This window comes from Artemia franciscana, chromosome 17 (genome assembly GCF_032884065.1).
Source record: "Artemia franciscana chromosome 17, ASM3288406v1, whole genome shotgun sequence".
NCBI classification, from domain to species: Eukaryota; Metazoa; Arthropoda; class Branchiopoda; order Anostraca; family Artemiidae; genus Artemia; species Artemia franciscana.
The window spans coordinates 21499680-21519460 of NC_088879.1; the positions used below are offsets into that span (position 1 = coordinate 21499680).

The 19781-nt window shown below is 37.1% G+C and overlaps 1 protein-coding gene across 4 annotated transcripts in view; it reads left to right on the forward strand.

Moving 5' to 3' along the window:
• Window positions 1-19483, forward strand: part of LOC136037995 (UDP-N-acetylglucosamine transporter-like) — a 446903-nt gene extending 427420 nt beyond the window's left edge. For 3 of the 4 annotated variants that reach the window (XM_065720901.1, XM_065720904.1, XM_065720903.1), the window contains 3 exons: window positions 11345-11560; window positions 14347-14508; window positions 18750-19483. In XM_065720901.1, the coding sequence (XP_065576973.1) occupies window positions 11345-11560; window positions 14347-14508; window positions 18750-18755 (384 nt within the window). In that variant the 3' untranslated portion in view covers window positions 18756-19483. The remainder of the gene's footprint in view (window positions 1-11344; window positions 11561-14346; window positions 14509-18749) is intronic. The other variant, XM_065720902.1, reaches the window with a different exon arrangement.
• The last annotated feature ends 298 nt before the right edge of the window (window positions 19484-19781 follow it).

Below are 19781 nucleotides of genomic sequence, written 5' to 3' on the forward strand. Positions count from 1 at the left end.
ATATCCCACAGATCCACACATCCACAGGCCCACATATCCAATCAAAATTTTGAGATAGCCATTTCGTTCAACATAGTTGAAATGTCCGAAAATTATTTCTTTGAGGATGAACACCCATGGAACAAAACAACATGGAAGTGTATAAGTTATATCCTTATATGTCTATCATAGATAGGCATATATTATATTTTCATATATGCCTATCAGTAATATATTCGCTGTTCTACTTTTTGCACTGAGTGATCCAAGTCGAGACAATGATAGTAAATAGTATAAAACCATAGACTAGGCTCGTGTAGATATATTTACGTTCCGGGCTGTTAGTGATTCTATTTAGAAAAATAACAAAGTGCCGTTTCATTTACTTTCCCCCAAAAAACTATTAACCTTTGCAGAGAAGCATACTTTACTGAATATTTACTGTGCAGATATCGTTCACATTTTACGTGCTGCTGAGTGAGCTAGTGCGCTCATACGAGGAGTACGTCTTGGAACTCAAAAGTATGGTTGGTGAGGTAACCCTGACCTTGCTGATTCTTTTGCTGAATTGAAATTCTGGTTTCGTGTCTGGAACGAGTGTGGTATGCCACGGCAATGTCTGGTAAATAAAATTCGTCTGAAAACAAAGCGACGTTTTGAAAAAGTGCCTAGGCAACACCAGGCTAAATCAGTAGCTGAACTATCAAGCAAAGCTAATCTCGAATGGGAAGTGCTTGAAAGAGATAATTCAAAAACCTATAATTCTGTCAAAATTACCTGTGACCAGTGGTATGGTTACTTTAAAAGTGAATTTTCTTATCCTGATCCATCATTGTCAAATCAATATGAAAGGGAGCTTGATGGTTGCTTAGGCCAATCGATTGATGAGATCAGTTTTATTGTTACTCTATCCGCGGTTACTGAGTGCATTTCCAAACTACAAAAGAAAACCTAGAGGTGTTGATGGCCTCAGTGCAAAGTATTTAAGATGTGAGTCCCCTCTCCTGATTGAGTATCTGACCTTACTCTTTCAGATGATATTCTGTTGTGGTATAGTACCTGATTTGTTTGGTACTGGATTAACAGCCCCGGTATTAAAAAGGGGAAAACCCTCGGACCAGTGTTCTTCTTTTAGTCCAATTACAGTGTCACCGATTTTGTGCAAAGTTTTTGAGTTACTAATTATTGACGAGATATCTGATTAGTGTTATACACCGGATAACCAATTCGGCTTCAAGAAAGGAGTAGGTCGCAACCATGCTCACCATTTGATTGCTAATTTACTTCTACATGCTCATGAAAATAATGAGATATTATATTTTGCTAGGTTAGACGTATCTAGGGCTCTCGACACGGGTATACATTTACATATCTTAATGGCTGCTTATAAGCGTGGAGTTAATGTTTCTGTTATCAAATCGATACGTGATATGTATAAAAAGCTAAATGCCAGAGTTAAGATCACCATCTCACCTGGTACAGTGGAACTCACTCCTTCAATTCCAGTAAGAAGGGTTTTAGACAGGGCGGTGTTACTTTTTCGCCCCCTTTTAATAATACTGTCATTGTGCCATAACAGAACGTTCTAACCACATGTATAATTTAAAGTATTGATATTTTGCATGGTAACTGTGCAGATGACATCCTTGATCTTAGTAGAACAGCCTTTGGAATTAAGGAAAATTTTCGAATTGTCGATAAGGAGTATAAATGTATTGACTTCGATTTAATGAGAGTAAGACTGAGTCCCTTTTGTTGAATCATCGTTCAGATTTCCCGACAAATGTTCAGTTAGGTGAACGTTTTATTAAACTACAAGATACACTGGGTGATCGGAGGGTGGATACCCCCCCCCACGTAATTGAAAGGAACGGAAATTATGTCTTCAAGAGTGACTGTAATTATGTCTTTAAGTTATGCCCTGGGGGCATATAAGGTATATATAGAAAGGGTGATCGTGTAAAATTCGGAGGGGGCTCATTGGCCTGGTGATCCCCCCCCACACAGGATGCAACCCATACCCCCCCCCACCTCCCACCATCCTCAGTGCAAGGGCATATAAGGTATCATATGCAGCGTAATAGCGCTGCCCAAGTAAAGAGTTATATAAGCACAATGTATTAAGATGGTAGATGTCACTTGCGCCGTCTGGCTAGCAAAACATCTTACCACTGTTTAGCTTTATATTTGTGTGCGAAAGTTGGTTCTTCATAATGAAAATGGGATTGACTTATGCAGTTTTTTTTTCGCTCTATTTTCGAGTGCCAGAATTCCTCCTGTCGAAGCCGTCGCTGTGCCAAATACTGACTTAATAAAGTTGTTTTCCACTGTTTTGGCGCCATCTATCTGGACTATGCTAAGTGCATCTCACTTACTGTGAGAAGTCACAGATGGCGCATTGTCCACCAGTAGAAACAAACCGACACGAAGGAGACGTGGATGCTGGATAGGAAAAAATGAAAGGAGAAGTTATGTCTCCTTTTTTAATGTGCTATTTCGGTACTAGTGACAAACTGTGACAACTGTCCTTCGCCAAAACAAGTGTGTGAGCGAAACCTGGTTAAAATCAAGATATCCAGAACCTGTTCTGGATATCTTGTTCCGTAGCAGCAACATAGCTGTTGCTATTGCAACGTAAATTTGGAACCTCGATGAGGCTACAGGACGGATTGCTGGATACAACTCATTTCTAAGTACTCGAAATAGCTGAGGTGACAACAGGCTCGGCAGTGATGTAGGAATCTATGAGGAAAGACATTTCGTGTAAAATCCTACTTCAACTCACAAATCCAGATCATGAGGTTATATGGGTAATGTGCAAAGTCGTGGGTTTGTTTTGTCGTTTTTCATGCGTGATAACGGCAATAAAGCCATGACAAACACCCGTTTCCATAATTTATTCCCCCTTCTGTTCAGCCTTTAATCCTGACCTCAAAGACCCAACTCCCAGAAAGTCCCCACCCTTCAACCTCTCCCACCAATTCACGAGAGATACAGGAAGATTTTCATTACTGCATTTGTAAACATTATTAATCAGTAAATTTGTTGTATTGACTCATTTTTTTAGTTGATGATTGGTTTTTACGGCACCTGGTATTAACCAAGTGACATATAGCAATCACAATTCGCAATTCGGTAGTCGGTTAATCCGGAAAAAATAAAAAGAATGAAGTATTTTTAACTTACGGACGGGTGATGGGATCTTAATGAAATTTGAATTTTGGAAGAATATCGTGTCTCAGAGCTCTTATCTTAAATCCTGACTGGATCCGGTGACATTGGGGGAATTAAGGGGGGACCCTAAATTTCGGAAAACGCTTAGAGTTGAAGGATCGGGATGAAACCTGTTTGGAAAAATAAGCACAAGTACTAGATACGTAATTGACATAACCGGAGCGGATCTGCTCTCTTTGAAGGAGTTGGGGGGGGGGGAGGGTGAATTCTAAAAAAATAGAAAAAATGAGGTATTTTTAACTTACGAAGGAGTGATCGGATCTTAATGAAATTTGATTTTTGGAAAGATATCGTGTCTCAGAGCTCTTCTTTCAAATCCCGACCGGATCCGGTGACATTGGGGGGAGTTTGGGGGCCTAAAATCTTGGAAAACGCTTAGAGTGGAGGGATCGGGGTGAAACTTGGTGGTGAAAATAATCATAAGTCCTAGATACGTGATTGAAATAACCGTAACGGATCCAATCTCTTTGAGACAGTTGGGGGAGGAGAGTTAATTCTGAAAAATTAAAAAAAGAGGTATTTTTAACTTACGAAGGAGTGATCGTACCTTAATGAAATTTCATATTTAGAAGGACATCGAAACGCAGATCTCTTATTTTAAATCCCGACCGAATCCAGTATCATTAGGGGGGGGGGGCAGAAATCTTGGAAAACGCTTAAAGCGGAGAGATCAGGATGAAACTTGGTGGAAAGAATAAGCACAAGTCTAAGATAGGTGACTGACATAACCGGACCGGATCTGCTCTCTTTGGTGGAGTTGGGGGGGGGGGAGTAATTCAGAAAAAATAGAAAAAATTAGGTATTTGTAACTTACGAACGGGAGATCAGATCTTAATGAAATTTTGGTATCTAGAAGGATCTTATGTTTAGAACTCTCATTTTAAATCTCGACCAGATCTGGTGACAGTGAAGGGAGTTGTAGGGGGAAACAGAAAATCTTGGAAAACGTGAAAATCGAGGTATCTTACGAATGAGTGATCGGATCTTAATGAAACTTGATATATAGAAGAATCTTATGTCTCAGATGCTCCATTTTCAATTCGAATCAGATCCGGGGACATAGAGGGTTGGAGGGGGGAAACAGAAATCTTAGAAACCGGAAATCTTGGAAAACTCTTAGAGTGGAGATCGGGAGGAAACTTGGTGGAAAGAATAAGCACAAGTCTAAGATAGGTGACTGGCATAACCGGACAGGATCTGCTTTCTTTGGTGGAGTTGGGGGGGAGAGTAATTCAGAAAATTAGAAAAATATAGGTGTTTGTAACTTACGACCGGTTGATCGTATCTTAATGAAATTTTGGTATCTAGAAGGATCTTATGTTTAGAACTCTCATTTTAAATCTCGACCAGATCTGGTGACATTGAAGGGAGTTGTAGGGGGAAACAGAAATTCTTGGAAAACGTGAAAATCGAGGTATCTTACGAATGAGTGATCGGATTTTAATGAAACTTGATATATAGAAGAATCTTATGTCTCAGATGCTCTATTTTCAATTCGAATCAGATCCGGGGACAGAGAGGGCTGGAGGGGGGAAACAGAAATCTTAGAAACCGGAAATCTTGGAAAACCCTTAGAGTGGAGAGATCGGGATGAAACTTGATGGGAATAATTAGCACAAGTCTAAGATAGGTGATTGACATAATTGGTACGGATCCGTTCTCTTTGAGGGATTTGGGGGTTGTTAATTTGGAAAAATCAGAAAAATTAAGGTATTTTTAACTTAAGTACGGGTGACCGGATCTTAATGAAATTTGATATTTAGAAGGAACTCATGTCTCATAGCTCTTATTTCAAATTCTGACCAGATCTTTTGACATTGGGGGGAGTTGGACGGGCAAAAACGCTTATAAATGTCGTAGATACGTGATTGACGTAACCGGAATGGATCCGCTTTCTTTGGTGGAGTTAGGTGGTGGGGTTCAGTGCTTGGCGAATTTGGTACTTCTGGACGTGCTAGGTCGATGAAAATCGGTAGGCATGTCAGGGAGCTGCACAAATTGACTTGATAAAGTCGTTTTCCCCGATTCGACCATCTGGGGGGCTGAAGGGAGAGGAAAAATTAGAAAAATATAGGTATTTTTAACTTACGAGTGGATGATCGGATCTTAATGAATTTTGATATTTAGAAAGACTTCGTGACTCAGAGCTCTTATTTTAAATCCTGACCGGCATTAAGCCTCTGATTTTCCTTGTAAAGCAATCTATTGATTCTTAGAATTTTGCTAGAGCTCATACCATACGAGCTCTTGGCTCTTTCGACCTCGTCACAAGTCCCATATGAGCTCTAATTCTTGTTTAATCTGGCAAGTGTCTACCTGACACTTTGTGTCTGTCTGACACTGTTTGTCTGTGTTTTTCTTTTCCTTTTTATTTAACAAGTTTTATCTGACTGTAATACCTGACGCAAAGCGCTAATTCGCTGCCACGCCCTGTGAAAGTCGTTTTTAAAAATAAAAGTATCTCTCTCTCTCATCTGTATATTATCCTGAAAACGCACAAAACAGGTGTGAACTAGCTTTCTACCTCCAAACAACGGTTGATACACTTAGAAACCGATATAGCAGTCCTGCTTTTATAATTGCTGGTGATTTTTACCAGACAAAGAAAGCTTGGCTAGCCTCCAGTCTTTCTCTTAATCAGATTGTGAACGTTCCCACTCATTCGTCTGGCAGTGCCCACGATCTGATCCTTACAAACACTGAGGACCTATACCACCCCCCGGCATCACTTGGACCAGTCGGCTTGTCTGATCACTACGTCCTGAAAGCCAAGAGCTCTGTGAGAAAACCGAAGCTTTCAAGGATTATTGTTAGACCAATAACTGACTGTAATCGGTGAATATGGTCGTTGGATTGCAGAATATGACTTTCAAGAGGTTCAACGAACGCTTCTATTGAGCAAAGGGTATGCACTTTCAGTGAAAAATTGTAAAATGTTTCCAACAAAGACTGTGATTAAAAGTGAATACGACAAGCCATGGATTACGCCCACTATTAAAGCCCGTGAACGCAGCCGCCTTTACTCGAGCGGCGAGGGAAATCAAGGAGCGACCAAAAGAAACTTAATAATTAACATGATCAGAAATGCAAAACGCAAGTATGGTCGTGAAAAAGTCGACCCCCTGCTCTACACTGAACATGAGTGGAAATTTTTCGCAAAACCAGTGTCAAGATATCTGACGATAACGGGCGAATACTGCTATCCAGTGACGTAAATGCATTTCTCACCTCCATTTGTATCAGTTTTCCAGCCGTTACTTCCCAGGAGAAAGCCTCGCTTCTTGATGATTGCCCCAACCAAGGCACAATAGCACTCAGTCAATTTGAGGTTATAGTGACATCAGAAAAGTAAAGACAAACGTCTCTCCTTTCCCAGGCGAAATCCCTGCAAAGCTCATACGTGAATTTGCTTTGTTCCTAGCCCTGTCACTCTCGGTTCTTGTAAACCAGTCCCTAGATCGTGGAAAAAGGCCCACATCCGTGCAATTCCCAAAGTGATGCCCCCCCCCAAGTCTTGTGATGATTTAAGACCAATCTCCCTAGCGCCATGCCTAGCAAAAGTGACACCAATATGGCGCACTCCCAAAATGTGGGGTGTCTATATACCTAGTCAAACTGTACGATCAGATCCTGAAGTGGCTTGAAAAGCAAGGCTGTTTTGTCGACCTAGCAGCCATCGACTTTCGCAAAGCTTTTGATCTATCACACCTAGTGGCCTGCCGAAACCTGAAACGACTGGGTGCTAAACGCTAAACGCTAGCTATTGTTCGCGATTTTCTGTCTGAAAGACAGCAACAATTATTTGCTTTACGCGAAGAGGACTTTGACTCTGGATTCAAGAATTTCCACGTTCCCTTGTGCAGTTATGATTGTAATTTCGTGAATATATATTTTGTATTTACCCCCACATGTGTAAATTCATAATGTACCATAGACAGTATTTTTTTTTATTACCTCCTTTTCCTTTTTGTTCCATGCCACCGGCAAAGATTTCTTTAGCTTTCGTTCCGGGTGTTTGCAAGCAGTGTAAGCAGTAACGAATTCACTATATTTAGGTCGGTCTATCTAAACGGGTTTATTGCCAGCGTTGCCACCATTTGTTGTATGCGTTGTGGTTGTGCAGCTGCTTGTCTATTGCGAAGGTTTTTTTCTATATTATCTGGTATCTAATCATTTAATAAATTTATGTGCATACCTAGCAAAAGGAGCAATATATAATTTTTTTCAAATTTGAGAAAAATGTACTTTCCAAAGAATCAGTTTTAATGTTTTAACACAACTGGTGAACCATCGTTGCCCATGAATTTGCTGAACAAAAACCAAAAACTACTGAAATTTGACGATGAAACAAAAAACGTTCTTATTGTACAAAAAAAGGGTTGTGTGACGGGATCTAAGCGCAATTTTCTTCAAGGGAAATTATGCACCTTGAATTGTTTCTAGGGCAGGCAGAATGAGCAGAATGTCTTAGACTAGAGAAGGACTACTGACGCCAACATTTTTTCTAACTGAAATGCATATACATATTGTTAAAAGAACACGGGCATTAAAATGCTTAGCGATAACACGGGAAAAATTTACTGCTATCTATTTTCTACGTATCATAGAAATTGGTGTATCCTAGCTCGAAATGACCACGATTGTATTCTTCATTAAATTTTTAAAAAGTAAGAACATTTGAAAAATAATATAACATTCACGTTAAAACACTGTTGGATACTCCTGTGGTCATTTGGTAGAAAAGGGAACTGTTGCTATCCCGATAGCTACTTATTTAATAGAATATTTAGATTTCAGATTTAGAAATGCGACTAGAGTTTCTACTGAATTGCAAATTTTGTCCCCTTTGTTTGGTATGCAATTCTAATTAAAATTACAAATTTGATTCGTTTGGCATCCTTCAAGGTTGCTGCGAGGAGATTTATTCTTGCAAAAGAATAATAATGGGATATGTAATGAAGAGAATCACGTAGGAATGGTAGGAAGGACAGTCTAAAAGTAGCATTACCACTATATGTAGAGCAAGGAAAACTGCTGTCCATTCCCAGGGCTTTCTTGATAGATGCTGCAAAATTTTTGTATATATGAGTAAAATAAAGTAAACCGAAACGAAAATCTTCAAGAATTTATTTTCGCTTTAGCCATTTTCTTCAGAGGTATGGTCGCGCCTGAACCTTGAAGTGTCCCTGACAGTCTACAGTTTTCTAATAAATTTGACTGAAACTCATCGAAATGATTTGGTTGATGTCGTAATACCAAGAATTCAGGCCCCACACCACTCAATAGAGGTTGAACTCCACAAAATTCTAGAAGGTTCCACTAGTGAAGTTCGTTGACGATCCGACTGTCCCTTTTGAAAGATCTCCTGATGGTAGGTATTTAGGAACCACCATTACTGCTGAAGTATCGGGTTCGAACCCCAAAACGCAAAACTAGGAAGTTGTCTCTCACCCTGGACCAGCTTTTGTTAAAATCTGACATACTGCTCTGGTAGATGTCCTGATTACAGGGATGTCCACCCATTTCTCATTTTTCACAGATATAAGAGCGACTTAAATCCCAAAAATTCATCAATTGGACACTAACTGATACTTTTCACTGAGTTCGATTCTTGAATTTAGCATGGAACACCAAAAGCTATGACTAAAGAACTAGATATTACCTCCCACTAAGTTTGATAAAGACCTGACAATTCTTTCTGGTACACGTCCTTATAATAAGAGTTTAAGATCCCTTTTGCCTACTTAGATTGGATAGTGTCTGGATACCCCGAAGGAACTATTAGGATACTTGCTCTTACTTCTCACCAAATTTGGTCGAAATCGGAACAGTTCGTTCTAAAAGTAGTGTCGATAACTATTATCTAGGGATCTCTTCCAAACTATGCGTTTGGTCGCTGTCAGAATTTTAGAAAATTATCAACGTCGATGATATCACAAAAAAAAAAAAACACTCGATGTTAGATTTTCTGAAAGATAATTTTATATTCTGCAGATGTATGACGTTATGTAATCGCGAAAGAGTTTACAGTTTGAGCTAGAGGGTTTCGTTGAGCCGCTCGAGCTATTTTGCTTTCTGGTGGTAAGTGGATTATTTTTGTGATAGAGCCTTGGAAAGTTCATTTCCATTTTTGAAACTTGATGGAAGAAGGTTCAACTAAATATTGTGGAGGGAGGGTTCATTCATAACCTTCCTTCATTTGGAGAAATATATGGACTTAGCGTGCAATATACGTTGGGAGTCTGTAACTGCTCCCCTCTTATTGTTGAGACTTTACTTTTTATTAAAGCAAAGTGATCAAATCACTGTGGTCATAAGTTGACTTAAGCGTAAAGAGTGGAAATTTTATTGGGGGACTGCTTCCACCGTGTCTATTTAGTCCCGTTCTATTGTGCTAAGTTAAACAGGCCTTTATTCCTGAAGAACATTGTTTATGTAAGAGTTGAATGTTAGCATTAAGAGCAGAAAAGTTGAAGGGTTAGTAACTTTCCCTACGTTTATGATAACCCAAATTTTCTTATATATGAGTGAGGCTGCTGATTTGTGCTAAAGAGGCTTCATTTTTCTCTGTTTTATCAGTGAATGCTCTAACTCACAGTGATATGATAAAAAGTTTAGTTTGACATAGATCAATGTGACAAAAAACAAGGATTCGAGAACTATAGGGTATATTTATTTACAGTTGTTTGAAACAATAATATTCTTAATTCACTTGTTTTGAAAGGCAATCAGTAAATACACGTGCAATTACCAACTAGTAAAATAATTATTGCTAAGTAAGAACATTAGCTTCCGGGAGAGTACCAGCCAAACTTTAGCATAAAAAGTAAAAGGTTGAAGGTGGAGGCAGTCCACTTTTATATAGAATAATTTGTAATCGTTTTAAATTCTAATGTCGCTCTTTACTTCTATTGGATAGACCTATTTATTTTCTATTTATCTTAGTTCCCAGTCTTGTCTCCCTATTTTTCTAAACTTTATTCAATTCCTAAAACATACCCTGTACCTTGGCTTTCCTTATTTTTACATATTTTTTGCATCCTCTATCCTTACTAATGATGCTGTAGTAATTGAATCTATCCACTTGGCTAATTTCCTCGTTGCCAAACATTGCCTCATGTATTCCTTTTTTTTAGCGACTTAGTCTTTTTAACAAATTGCCGCCCTCTTTTGCCTCTTTTCGCACTCTGTAGGCTGTTATCCAAACATAAAAAAAAAATCATTCATGTTGCTAATATTTATATCTAGTTCGCTCAAGTCATGTGCATAATCAAAGTCCAAAGAAATTAACCTTTACAATGCCATGTTCTCGTTGATTCCCCTGCTCCCCGTGAAATAAATACGCCTTTGTAAATTTGACCAGTGGACAAAAACATACGTGGATATTTTTTTTTTTACTTTTTAAACCTTTATTAAACAAGTGTGAGATACAGCCTTCAGTTTTAGGAATGACGATACATTTAGTTTTTCTTGTAGACTTATCTACTATGTTTGACAAGCCATGTTTGAAGAGCCTGTCGGGTGACACACATAAAAAAGAAAAGACGCTGCGCATGCTGTTTTCTGAGTACTTGAGGAAAACTGGATCGCTCCTTCCCCCCACCTCAAAAAAAGAAAAAAAATCTATTAAAGTTCCTGCTCAATCCCTGAGCTGCTGTGGAACAAGACAGAGGATATGTATTAAACCAGGCTAAAAATTCGTCAGCTTTTAAGGAAACCTATTGACTCCATGCAAAATCTATAATGAAATATAGTCGCTGGTCTTTAGGCTTCAGGCATAAAAAAAAATCTTGCTCTATTGTGAGCATGTGAAAACCAACCGACTGATCTAATTGTAAGTCTCTGGGTAAATTGTTACACGTTTTATAGCATAGCATATAGTTGCTAGATTAGTGACTTGAATTTTTGAATTGCATTAAGTGAGATGGTGTAAGAAAATAATAATAATGAAGTTCTACATGTTTGTTTTAAACAATTTTGTAAAGGTTTAAAGTGTGCCTAGACTTAAAAAGTCATATTTAAATAGAGTGGGTCTTATTTTCCGACTATCAAAAAAAATCTCTTACTAATACCTTCTCAAGGTAAATTACCCTCATCATTAGAAAAACTCAATTTACTCTATGCTTTTCAGGGATCCAATGTTTCAGTTTGGATGCGAAATATACAGCTGAGCTTCCTATCTTTACCATTTGGACTCGTCACATGTGTAATCAACGACTATACCCAGTTAAAAGAAAAGGGGTTCTTTTATGGGTATGATGGATTCGTTTGGTATTTAGTAGTACTTCAAGCTACTGGAGGTCTAATTGTTGCTGCTGTAGTAAAATATGCTGATAACATTTTAAAGGTTAGTCATATTCATCATGGTTATAGCAATGACTGCAACCTAGTAAAGAGTGAACCCTGGTCATTAGTAATAAAAAGTTTAAAAATGTGATTTAAAAAACCCTAAAGAGGAAATACCCTGACACATTATAGGTATTACCAAAGAAGAAAAAATGTTCTGAAAAGTGTTTTTTTACGGAAATGAATTAAGTTTATATTCTGCTACAGAATCATTCGTTCAATGTTGTAGAAAAACTTAAATCATCGAAATGGAAGATGGACGAGTTTTTAACATTTAAAGGGACTTAATTGAGTCCCTTTAAAGAGCCTATTAAGGCGGAAAAATAATTGTAAAAGGTGGCAAGAAGGTAATCCAATGCCTATAAATGGTAAAGAAATGCAGGTCCTTCATGCATTTTTCATAATATCTCTTCTCTTCAGTCATTAGATGGATTCTAGATTCTTCTTCATAGATTTTAATCGATGGGGAAACATAAAAAAACTTTATGTGTCAAAGACTATTGCAAGATAAGCTCGTCCAAGGAATACAAGGATAATTTTGTGCCTTGTTTTGTATTTGAAGACTTTCTAAGAGCAGAATTCGGAAACGGATGGGACACTTAGAGACAGTATCGATTCAGGGGAACCAGTAACGGATCAATGAGGGAAGTCCTTACATTTATCTATATTTATGGAACAAAGAACAATCATCGATAATCTAGCTTTAAAATTCCAACCATCTGTACCATCCCCCTTTCCAAAATCCTGGTTTTCTTTCAGAGAGGGAACCACAGTGCAGCCAACTGTAACATTCAAAGCTCCTTAGGATGCTCTGGAAAGCGTGGAGCTGAATCGGTCGAGAACGTTCAGTTCTGTAAGATTCAGAAAGATTCAATTCAGTATTGTGCAAGGTGTTTTAAATGCAAGTGGAATTATCGGAATATATTGCGAAACTTATAGGAAGGTGCTTATTAACGTCTTTTTAGGGGAGGGGGGGTGTCTGGTTCCAGCAAAATGGAGCCAGCTCTTACAGCTTAAATCCTGATCTGAGATTAACTAAAATAGCTAATTGGAGGACATATGATCAGTCTCCTCATTAATTTTGGATGGGCTGCTATCTTTGAAAGCATTGTGTTTAGATCTTTTTCTTTTTTTTTCTAATTTCAAGCCATATATAAATATGGAAGTCTATTAAGTTTAAACATATCGCATAAAAAAAACTTGCATAATTTCAAAAAAGAGGGAAAATCCTGGATGCCCAAGAACTTCAAATTATGGATGCCCGAGAACCTCCTTATAAGATCTTATGCACCTAACTATGAAAACTACGTAATATCGTGTTTGTCGCGCCATAAGTCTATTTTTCTTTTTTTAGCGGTAGGTAGTGGTCGAAAAACACCTAGTTCCCCTCCCTCGCCTTTTTTGCCCTTGGAACCTGTTGGAAGGAACATGACATCGCGGCGAAAACTGATAAGGGGGTCATAGGGGGACAGTGACCCCCTCATAAATTTGAAAATTTTATGTTTTGTCGTCTTCTGAGGAAATTAATCTAACCCATTTCCAGGCAAAGGCATCGTCGCCCCTTAAAAACCGCTTGATGGCTAAAATACTGCATTTAAGCATCGTTAAAAACAATGTTTAGTTTGATGCTAAATTTGGCATATCGAAGGATCGACTTGGAAAGTAGCCATGTTTTTCTAATTAAAAATTTTAGAAACCTTTTCTGTTTGACGTTTTATTTTTGTTTTTAAATTTTTGTCATCAAATGTAATAATATTATTAGACGTTGGTCAAATCAATAATTGTTTAAAAAAGAAATGCCTTTTTAGTTGTTGCATTGCCGCCACCAAGGGCCAAGATAGATTAACATGTTAAATGATATCCCTCATGTGCTGCAGATCTGAACTGCATAAGGAAAGCGAAATAGGTTTTGGATTTGTTATTTGAATTTGCTTAATTTTTTCTCAAACTATGCTCTTATAAGTGTTTTAGGATTTGAGAATAAATTGTTTTAATACATATAACAAAAATTGTCTATTTCTTCTACACAGAGTGGGATCAAATTCCCCTTTAGAGTCCTTTAAGGCGTAGGTACAAAATTTCAAATGGTACTCCCATATGCTTTTACATCATTAACATTTACGAGTAAGAAGAACTTGCCTTTTTTTTGGAATGTTATAAAAAAAATTAAGGCATTTGGGGAAGGACGTGGAAGTATTTTAGAGCACAAGATGAGCAGCTTCCAAAAACCTTTCCAGGCAAGACCTTCTTTTTCCCCCCTATAGGGTTCTAAAAGCGTTTAACGTACATTAGGCTGCCAGTAAAATTTTGAAGCTACAATCCCTCTTCCCCTCATGTGACTCCCCTGAAAGCTTTTGTATATCCTGTGCGACACACAAATAAGGTAACAAATTTGACTAATCTTGCATCAAATTTGTCATCAAATAGTGTTGTGTCTAACTTATCTATTAGATTATTTGAGTTTCAGCTTTTAAACCTGCCATTTACCATGCAATACAAATGCAAATTCAATTTAGCGATCAAACGCTTAGATTTGTTGATCAGGGTGCTTTCCCTGCAATCGTATTTTTTTTTCTACTGGATAAATCACACAAAAATTAACAAAGTTTTTGATACCCAGACACCCCCCCCCCCTCTGGTGGTTGCCACTCTTAGCTCTAAAATTGAAAAATTTTAGCTTTTGGATATTTTAATGGTGACCTGGTGTCAAAATTAGCGCTGTTGTTGCTAGTAACCCAATATAAAGGAATACTGATTAAGTCATTGACTATTTTCATTTTTTTTTAGGGATTTGCAACTTCGCTGGCAATCATTTTATCGTGTATAGCGTCTGTATATATTTTTGACTTCCACCTGACTCTGCAGTTTGCCTTTGGCACGTCGCTAGTCATTGGCTCTGTTTTCCTGTACGGCTATGTTCCTAGAACTCACAACAGAGTGAAGGTTATTGTAAGATTTTTACTTCAAAATTTATTTTCAAAATTATATATGTGACTTATAAACTCTAAAAGCCCTCACTTCAATTCCAATGCTATGTAACTTGCAGGAGCTTTTGTTTGCGATTGTCTTATGTTATTTTGGTATTATGCATGTTTGGTATTATTATTTTGGTATTATGTATATTATGTTTTGGTATTTGGTATGTTATTTTGCTAAAGGAGTTGCATCTATTGCGATTAACACACAATATCAAAAGGTTTTCTTCGTACCATAAGAGGATCTTACACAGGATTTTGGGAAAATTCCTTTTTAGCTTGACGTAGACGGTATAAGCACTCTGAAGAAGAATTGATTAATACTTAAAAGCAGTGGTTCACACACGTCCAAAAATTTTTTGGGCGGTTAATACAAAATAAAACAAATCAAATAATTGTTTTAAAGTGTTTTTGTTGCGTTTTTACGCGTCAGATATTTTTTTTGGGGGGAGGGGGTTCAAACCATCAACACGGCCCTGAGTGTTACGTGACCTTTCTGTTTGCTTTTAACCTATGAAAAACGAGAAAATGTAATCTTGTGTGTAAGTACGAAATGGAAAGTTGGAGTAAAATTTAATTGATTTGTGAGCTACTCCTAATTCATTTTCAAGATATGTCCTAGGGTAGCGTAATATTCATGACACAATAAAGTGGCACGAAAAATTTGGTTTAAGAACCAAAGCTTTAGAGCTTAAGAAGTAACCTGTTGTAAATGTTGAGCATGACAGTCCATTCTGAATTATCCTTAGAACTGATCTTAGGTTTTTTTTTTTTTTTTTTTTTTTTTTTTTTATGTAACTTTCTGAGAGAACAACCTAGGCTTTGACTAGTTAATTAAATTTTATAGCTTTTAGCTCATACACCAACCGTGGGAATAAATAACTAATAAGAAACAAAAGGCAAGCTCGTCTCTGAGAAAAAAACAAAACGAACCAAAACAAAATCAGCGCCATGTCGGGATGCCCAGTAGCATCCTAATGTTGATTTTGAATTAAATAAAAAACAAGTTCTAGGAGCAACATTTAAACTTAAAACGAAGAGAAATTATTACGTATATAAAGGGGGTGGCCCCTGCTCAACACCTGACTCTTTACGCTAAAGTTTTTTAGTAATTTTAAAAAGCGTCTTCTTGTTCTAGTTAAACGACCCTTGTGTTTCAGGAGTCATTCTTAAAGAATTAGGACAAAATTCAAACTTTAGCGTAAAGAGCGAGTTGTTGAGGAGAGGGCAACCCTCTTCATATACGTAATAATTTCTGTTCGTTTTAAGTTTTAATATTGCTCCTTACTTTCAGTTGAAAAAACATTTTTTTTAATTTAATTTTTGATCATTTTTTAAATAGTAGCTGGAAATGCCCCACCTCCACGGAGAAACCCTCTCCCCACGGAAATATCTTTTAGACAACTCAATATAGGTGAAATTTAACCCTGGACAATTTCTCTTAACCATTCATTGCGTAAAATTGAGACGGAAAAGAGAAAGCAAGACATATAAAAAAAAAATTGTATAAGAATTCTGGCAAATTCTCGCAGTGTATAATTTCCCCTTACAAGTTCACTCCTTGGAAACGTCCTTCCCCATGAAAAATTCTCCCGTGGAAAAGCCCCCAGTAGAAAATTTGCTCCCTGCCCCACCCGAAAATGTATGCATGCATCCTAATGACAAACATTATGCGTAAATAATGGGCAAATTTTATAACTTAAAGACCTTTCCCCTGGGTCTGTGGTGGGGGGGGGGGGGTGTCATGTTATACCCAAAGGCATAGTTATTGGGTCTTCCAGCTATGACGAACAAAACGGTTCTCTCCCAATTTTGATCGGACGATTTTGGGAACAGGGGGGCGGGAAGGGGGCTTAGTTGCCCTCAAGTTCTTCGGTAACTTAAAAAGGGCACTGTAAACTTTTGATTTTCGTTCAAATGAGCCCTCTTCTTATATCGTAGAACCACTGGGTCGATACGATCACCCCTGGAAAAAAAAACCATCTGTTATGTTTCTTCTGTCTAAAAATGCGAAATTCCACATTTTTGTAGATAGGAACTTGAAATCAATACAGTAGGGTTTCCTGATACGCTGAATCCAATGGTGTGATTTTCATTAGATCACTTGACTTTAGGGTATATTTTCCCCTTTTTTCGAAAATCAGGAAAATTCGCTCAGGCACGTAACCTCTTATAGGTAATGCTAAACTTAATGAAATGTATATATTTGAAATCAGCATAAAAATCCAATTCTTTTGATATGTCTATTGGTATCGAAATTCTGTTTTTTAGAGTTTCGGTCACTACGGAGCCAGGTCGGTTCTTACTTACAGTTCGCTACCACCACCTCTTTGAAACCTAAATAACAGTATTAATTCTTTTTTTAATTTATATTCGGCTAAACATCGAAGAATCAAGTTTTGCAAAAGTTGAGAATAGCTATGTTGGTTTATCTCTTTCCTTAACTTTTAACTAGCCTAAATCCTAGCCGTAATTATCTTTTTAACAATAAGAAATAATTTTAAAGCAAAAGAATCCTTTGTCTTCAAGTTTTTGGTTGACTTCGAATCAACTTAGGTCTTTAACATTGGTCCGAAGTAAAAAAAAATGTGTTAGTAATTTTTTTTTTTTATAACGTAGTAAGAGAAAATAATATTTTTTCTGAAAAATAGCCTGCGTAGATGGCATCACTAGCGTAGATGGGCCGAATTCTTCCTATTGAGTCAAACCTTCAATATAGAATAGAAAAAAGATACAGTAAGATTTATCAGGAAACAATTTAATATGTCGAAAACATTAAAACTACCAGTAGCTGTAAATGAATTAAACCAGTTAATTAAAATACAAATACAATTTAGTTTTTGTGACAAAAATGAGTTTAAAAAAAAATTAGTTTTTGTGACTACACAAAAAAAGAAAGACTTAAAAAGAAAATTTAATATTGACAGATAAATTTTGATTAGCGAGAGGTAAGAAGGGGAAAGGAAAAAGAGAGAGGAAATTAACTTATTTAACATATCAATTTTCTAGGGAGAAAAATTCTTCTATATCTTTCCGCTACAAGTTTCACTGGGGCTAAACTGGGTGTTCTGATGAAACAGAAAGAAAGGAGTGGTGTCTTTGGGGGCTGGGAGGGAGATTGGGGAACTGATTTGAGAAAAGTGAATTTGGCCGCTGGTTATGCATGGTAGTGTTGACAAAACGCCAGAAAATGTTTTACCTCAAGGAAGTTTACTCCTATTTAATATAATTCTTAGGCACCTGTTTTGGACTGCCTCTTTTCTGTCCAACAGCTCCTCGGAGATGCCAGATTGCTAAACAGGTTTTCTTGGGGATTGGACTTTCGAATGACAGGACAATTCCAAACAAGTATAATTTAGAATTTTTATTTTTCAAAGAATTTAAGGTGAGAACATGTGGCATTTGCGCGTTTTGAAACATCATTAATATGGTAATCCTGTTTTAAATCGCTGCGTTGTCAGTGGTGTTAGCAGCTAATTCCAATTCGATGTTCAACATTTAAATCTTATTTCTGATACTCGTAATATTCGACACTCTCCAATTATTTCCGACGATCTGTGTAATAGAAATTAAAAAGTTTCCTTTATCAACTAAAGCAGCTTTAAACGAAAATATTTTTCGTCCGCTATATCACGAAATCAGAGAAAATTTATAACAAGTTCGAACCAGTGATTTTCAGGAAAACGTTGGTTATGTGTTTATGGAGACCAAAAGGTTGGAAGGCAGTAATAGCCCATCATCCATTGGTGTGAACTGGTTTTTGCCACCCCCCCCCCATCTTTTCCGAAGATCCATTTTATAAATATTTACAAAATTTTGGAATCTTACATTATAACATAGGTAGCTTGAAAATTCAGTTTCAATGGAAAAGGTTTCTGCGCAAGAACAACCTCGCTTAGTTGAGTAGTTAGATTTGTTTTTCTGGGTGTACAGAAATCATATTTTTATTTATCAGTATTATGTTCTAACCATGTATCCTATAGGTCTCTTGACGTACCTTGAAAGAATGTACGTTTTTTACTATATCTAAAAATAAAGTTTCAGAAATAGCAATTACCACGAAAAAGAAGTTTTGGGAGGGAACAAGCTCCTAAACTAGATCTGAGTATGTTTACATCTTTGGGTGGTATTTCGGACTTAAAGAAGAATAAGTCATTTAATATCCCTACTAGAAGGTGATTTTTTTTGTTTCTCATAATTTTATTATATTTTCAGGTGTGATTGCCTCGATTAAACGATTGTCTAGTACGAAGTATGACTGTCTGGTTCTGTTATTTTTTGTCATTTTAAATTGTTTACAAATTAGACATTACAAAAAAAACGCTCAGGGAAGGCAAAGGTTTGTGTTGCATTTTAAAAGAATGAACGATATCACGAAAATTAGACTGCAAATTCTAAGTTGCTTAGAACTTGTATCACTGTTTTCGATTCTGTGAAGTGTCAATTAAGTTGATGAACTTAAAAAAAATGTTTTGACGTGTTTTAACCTGGAACAGCAGATTCTTGTGTCAGGTTTCTTAGCCAAAGTTTGTTACTTATTCTATCGTTTATATGCTGCCAAGATAGCCTTCGCCTAATCCTCAGCTTACCAAAGAAGTTACTGCAATGTTTGATTTGACTTCATAGTTTACTGGTGCTCTTGGCGGAATGGAATGTTGCTTCAGTCCTTTTCCGTGAAAAACACAATATTCATTTACCTTCAAAATTGTTTTGTTTGTAATGTCCCCAAAGTATCACAGCCCTTATAGACCTTCCAAGGTCTCCTTCCCGCTCTCTGCATTTGTAAAAGCCCTTGGTCAGGTGTCTCTGCTGTTCTATATATACTTCAATGGTTGACTTCGGGGTAAGCTGTAATGTTTTGAGGTTAGACTTGTTTTAGATTTTTGGTTTCTATTGGTGATGTTATTTCTTTTATATTAAGTTAAATAAATTTGCAAGTTTGTACAGTATTGAATTTGTGATCTAGCTGAAGTTTCATGTGCTCAATTATTAGCCCTTTAGAAACGTTAAAAGTTTCTCAGAAATGCTTGGAAATTCGGTGCTTACTTCATGAAAAATTTTCTTCCTCCATGGAAAGATCCTCCCACCTACCCCACCCAACTAGAAAAAATTCCCCCATAAAATTTCTGTATACTTCGCAGCAACCTATATTATATGTAAACAATGGGCGAAGTTTACAACTTGAAATCCTTTCCTCGGGGACTGTGAGGGATTAAGTCATCCTTAAAGACATAGTTGTTTGGTTTC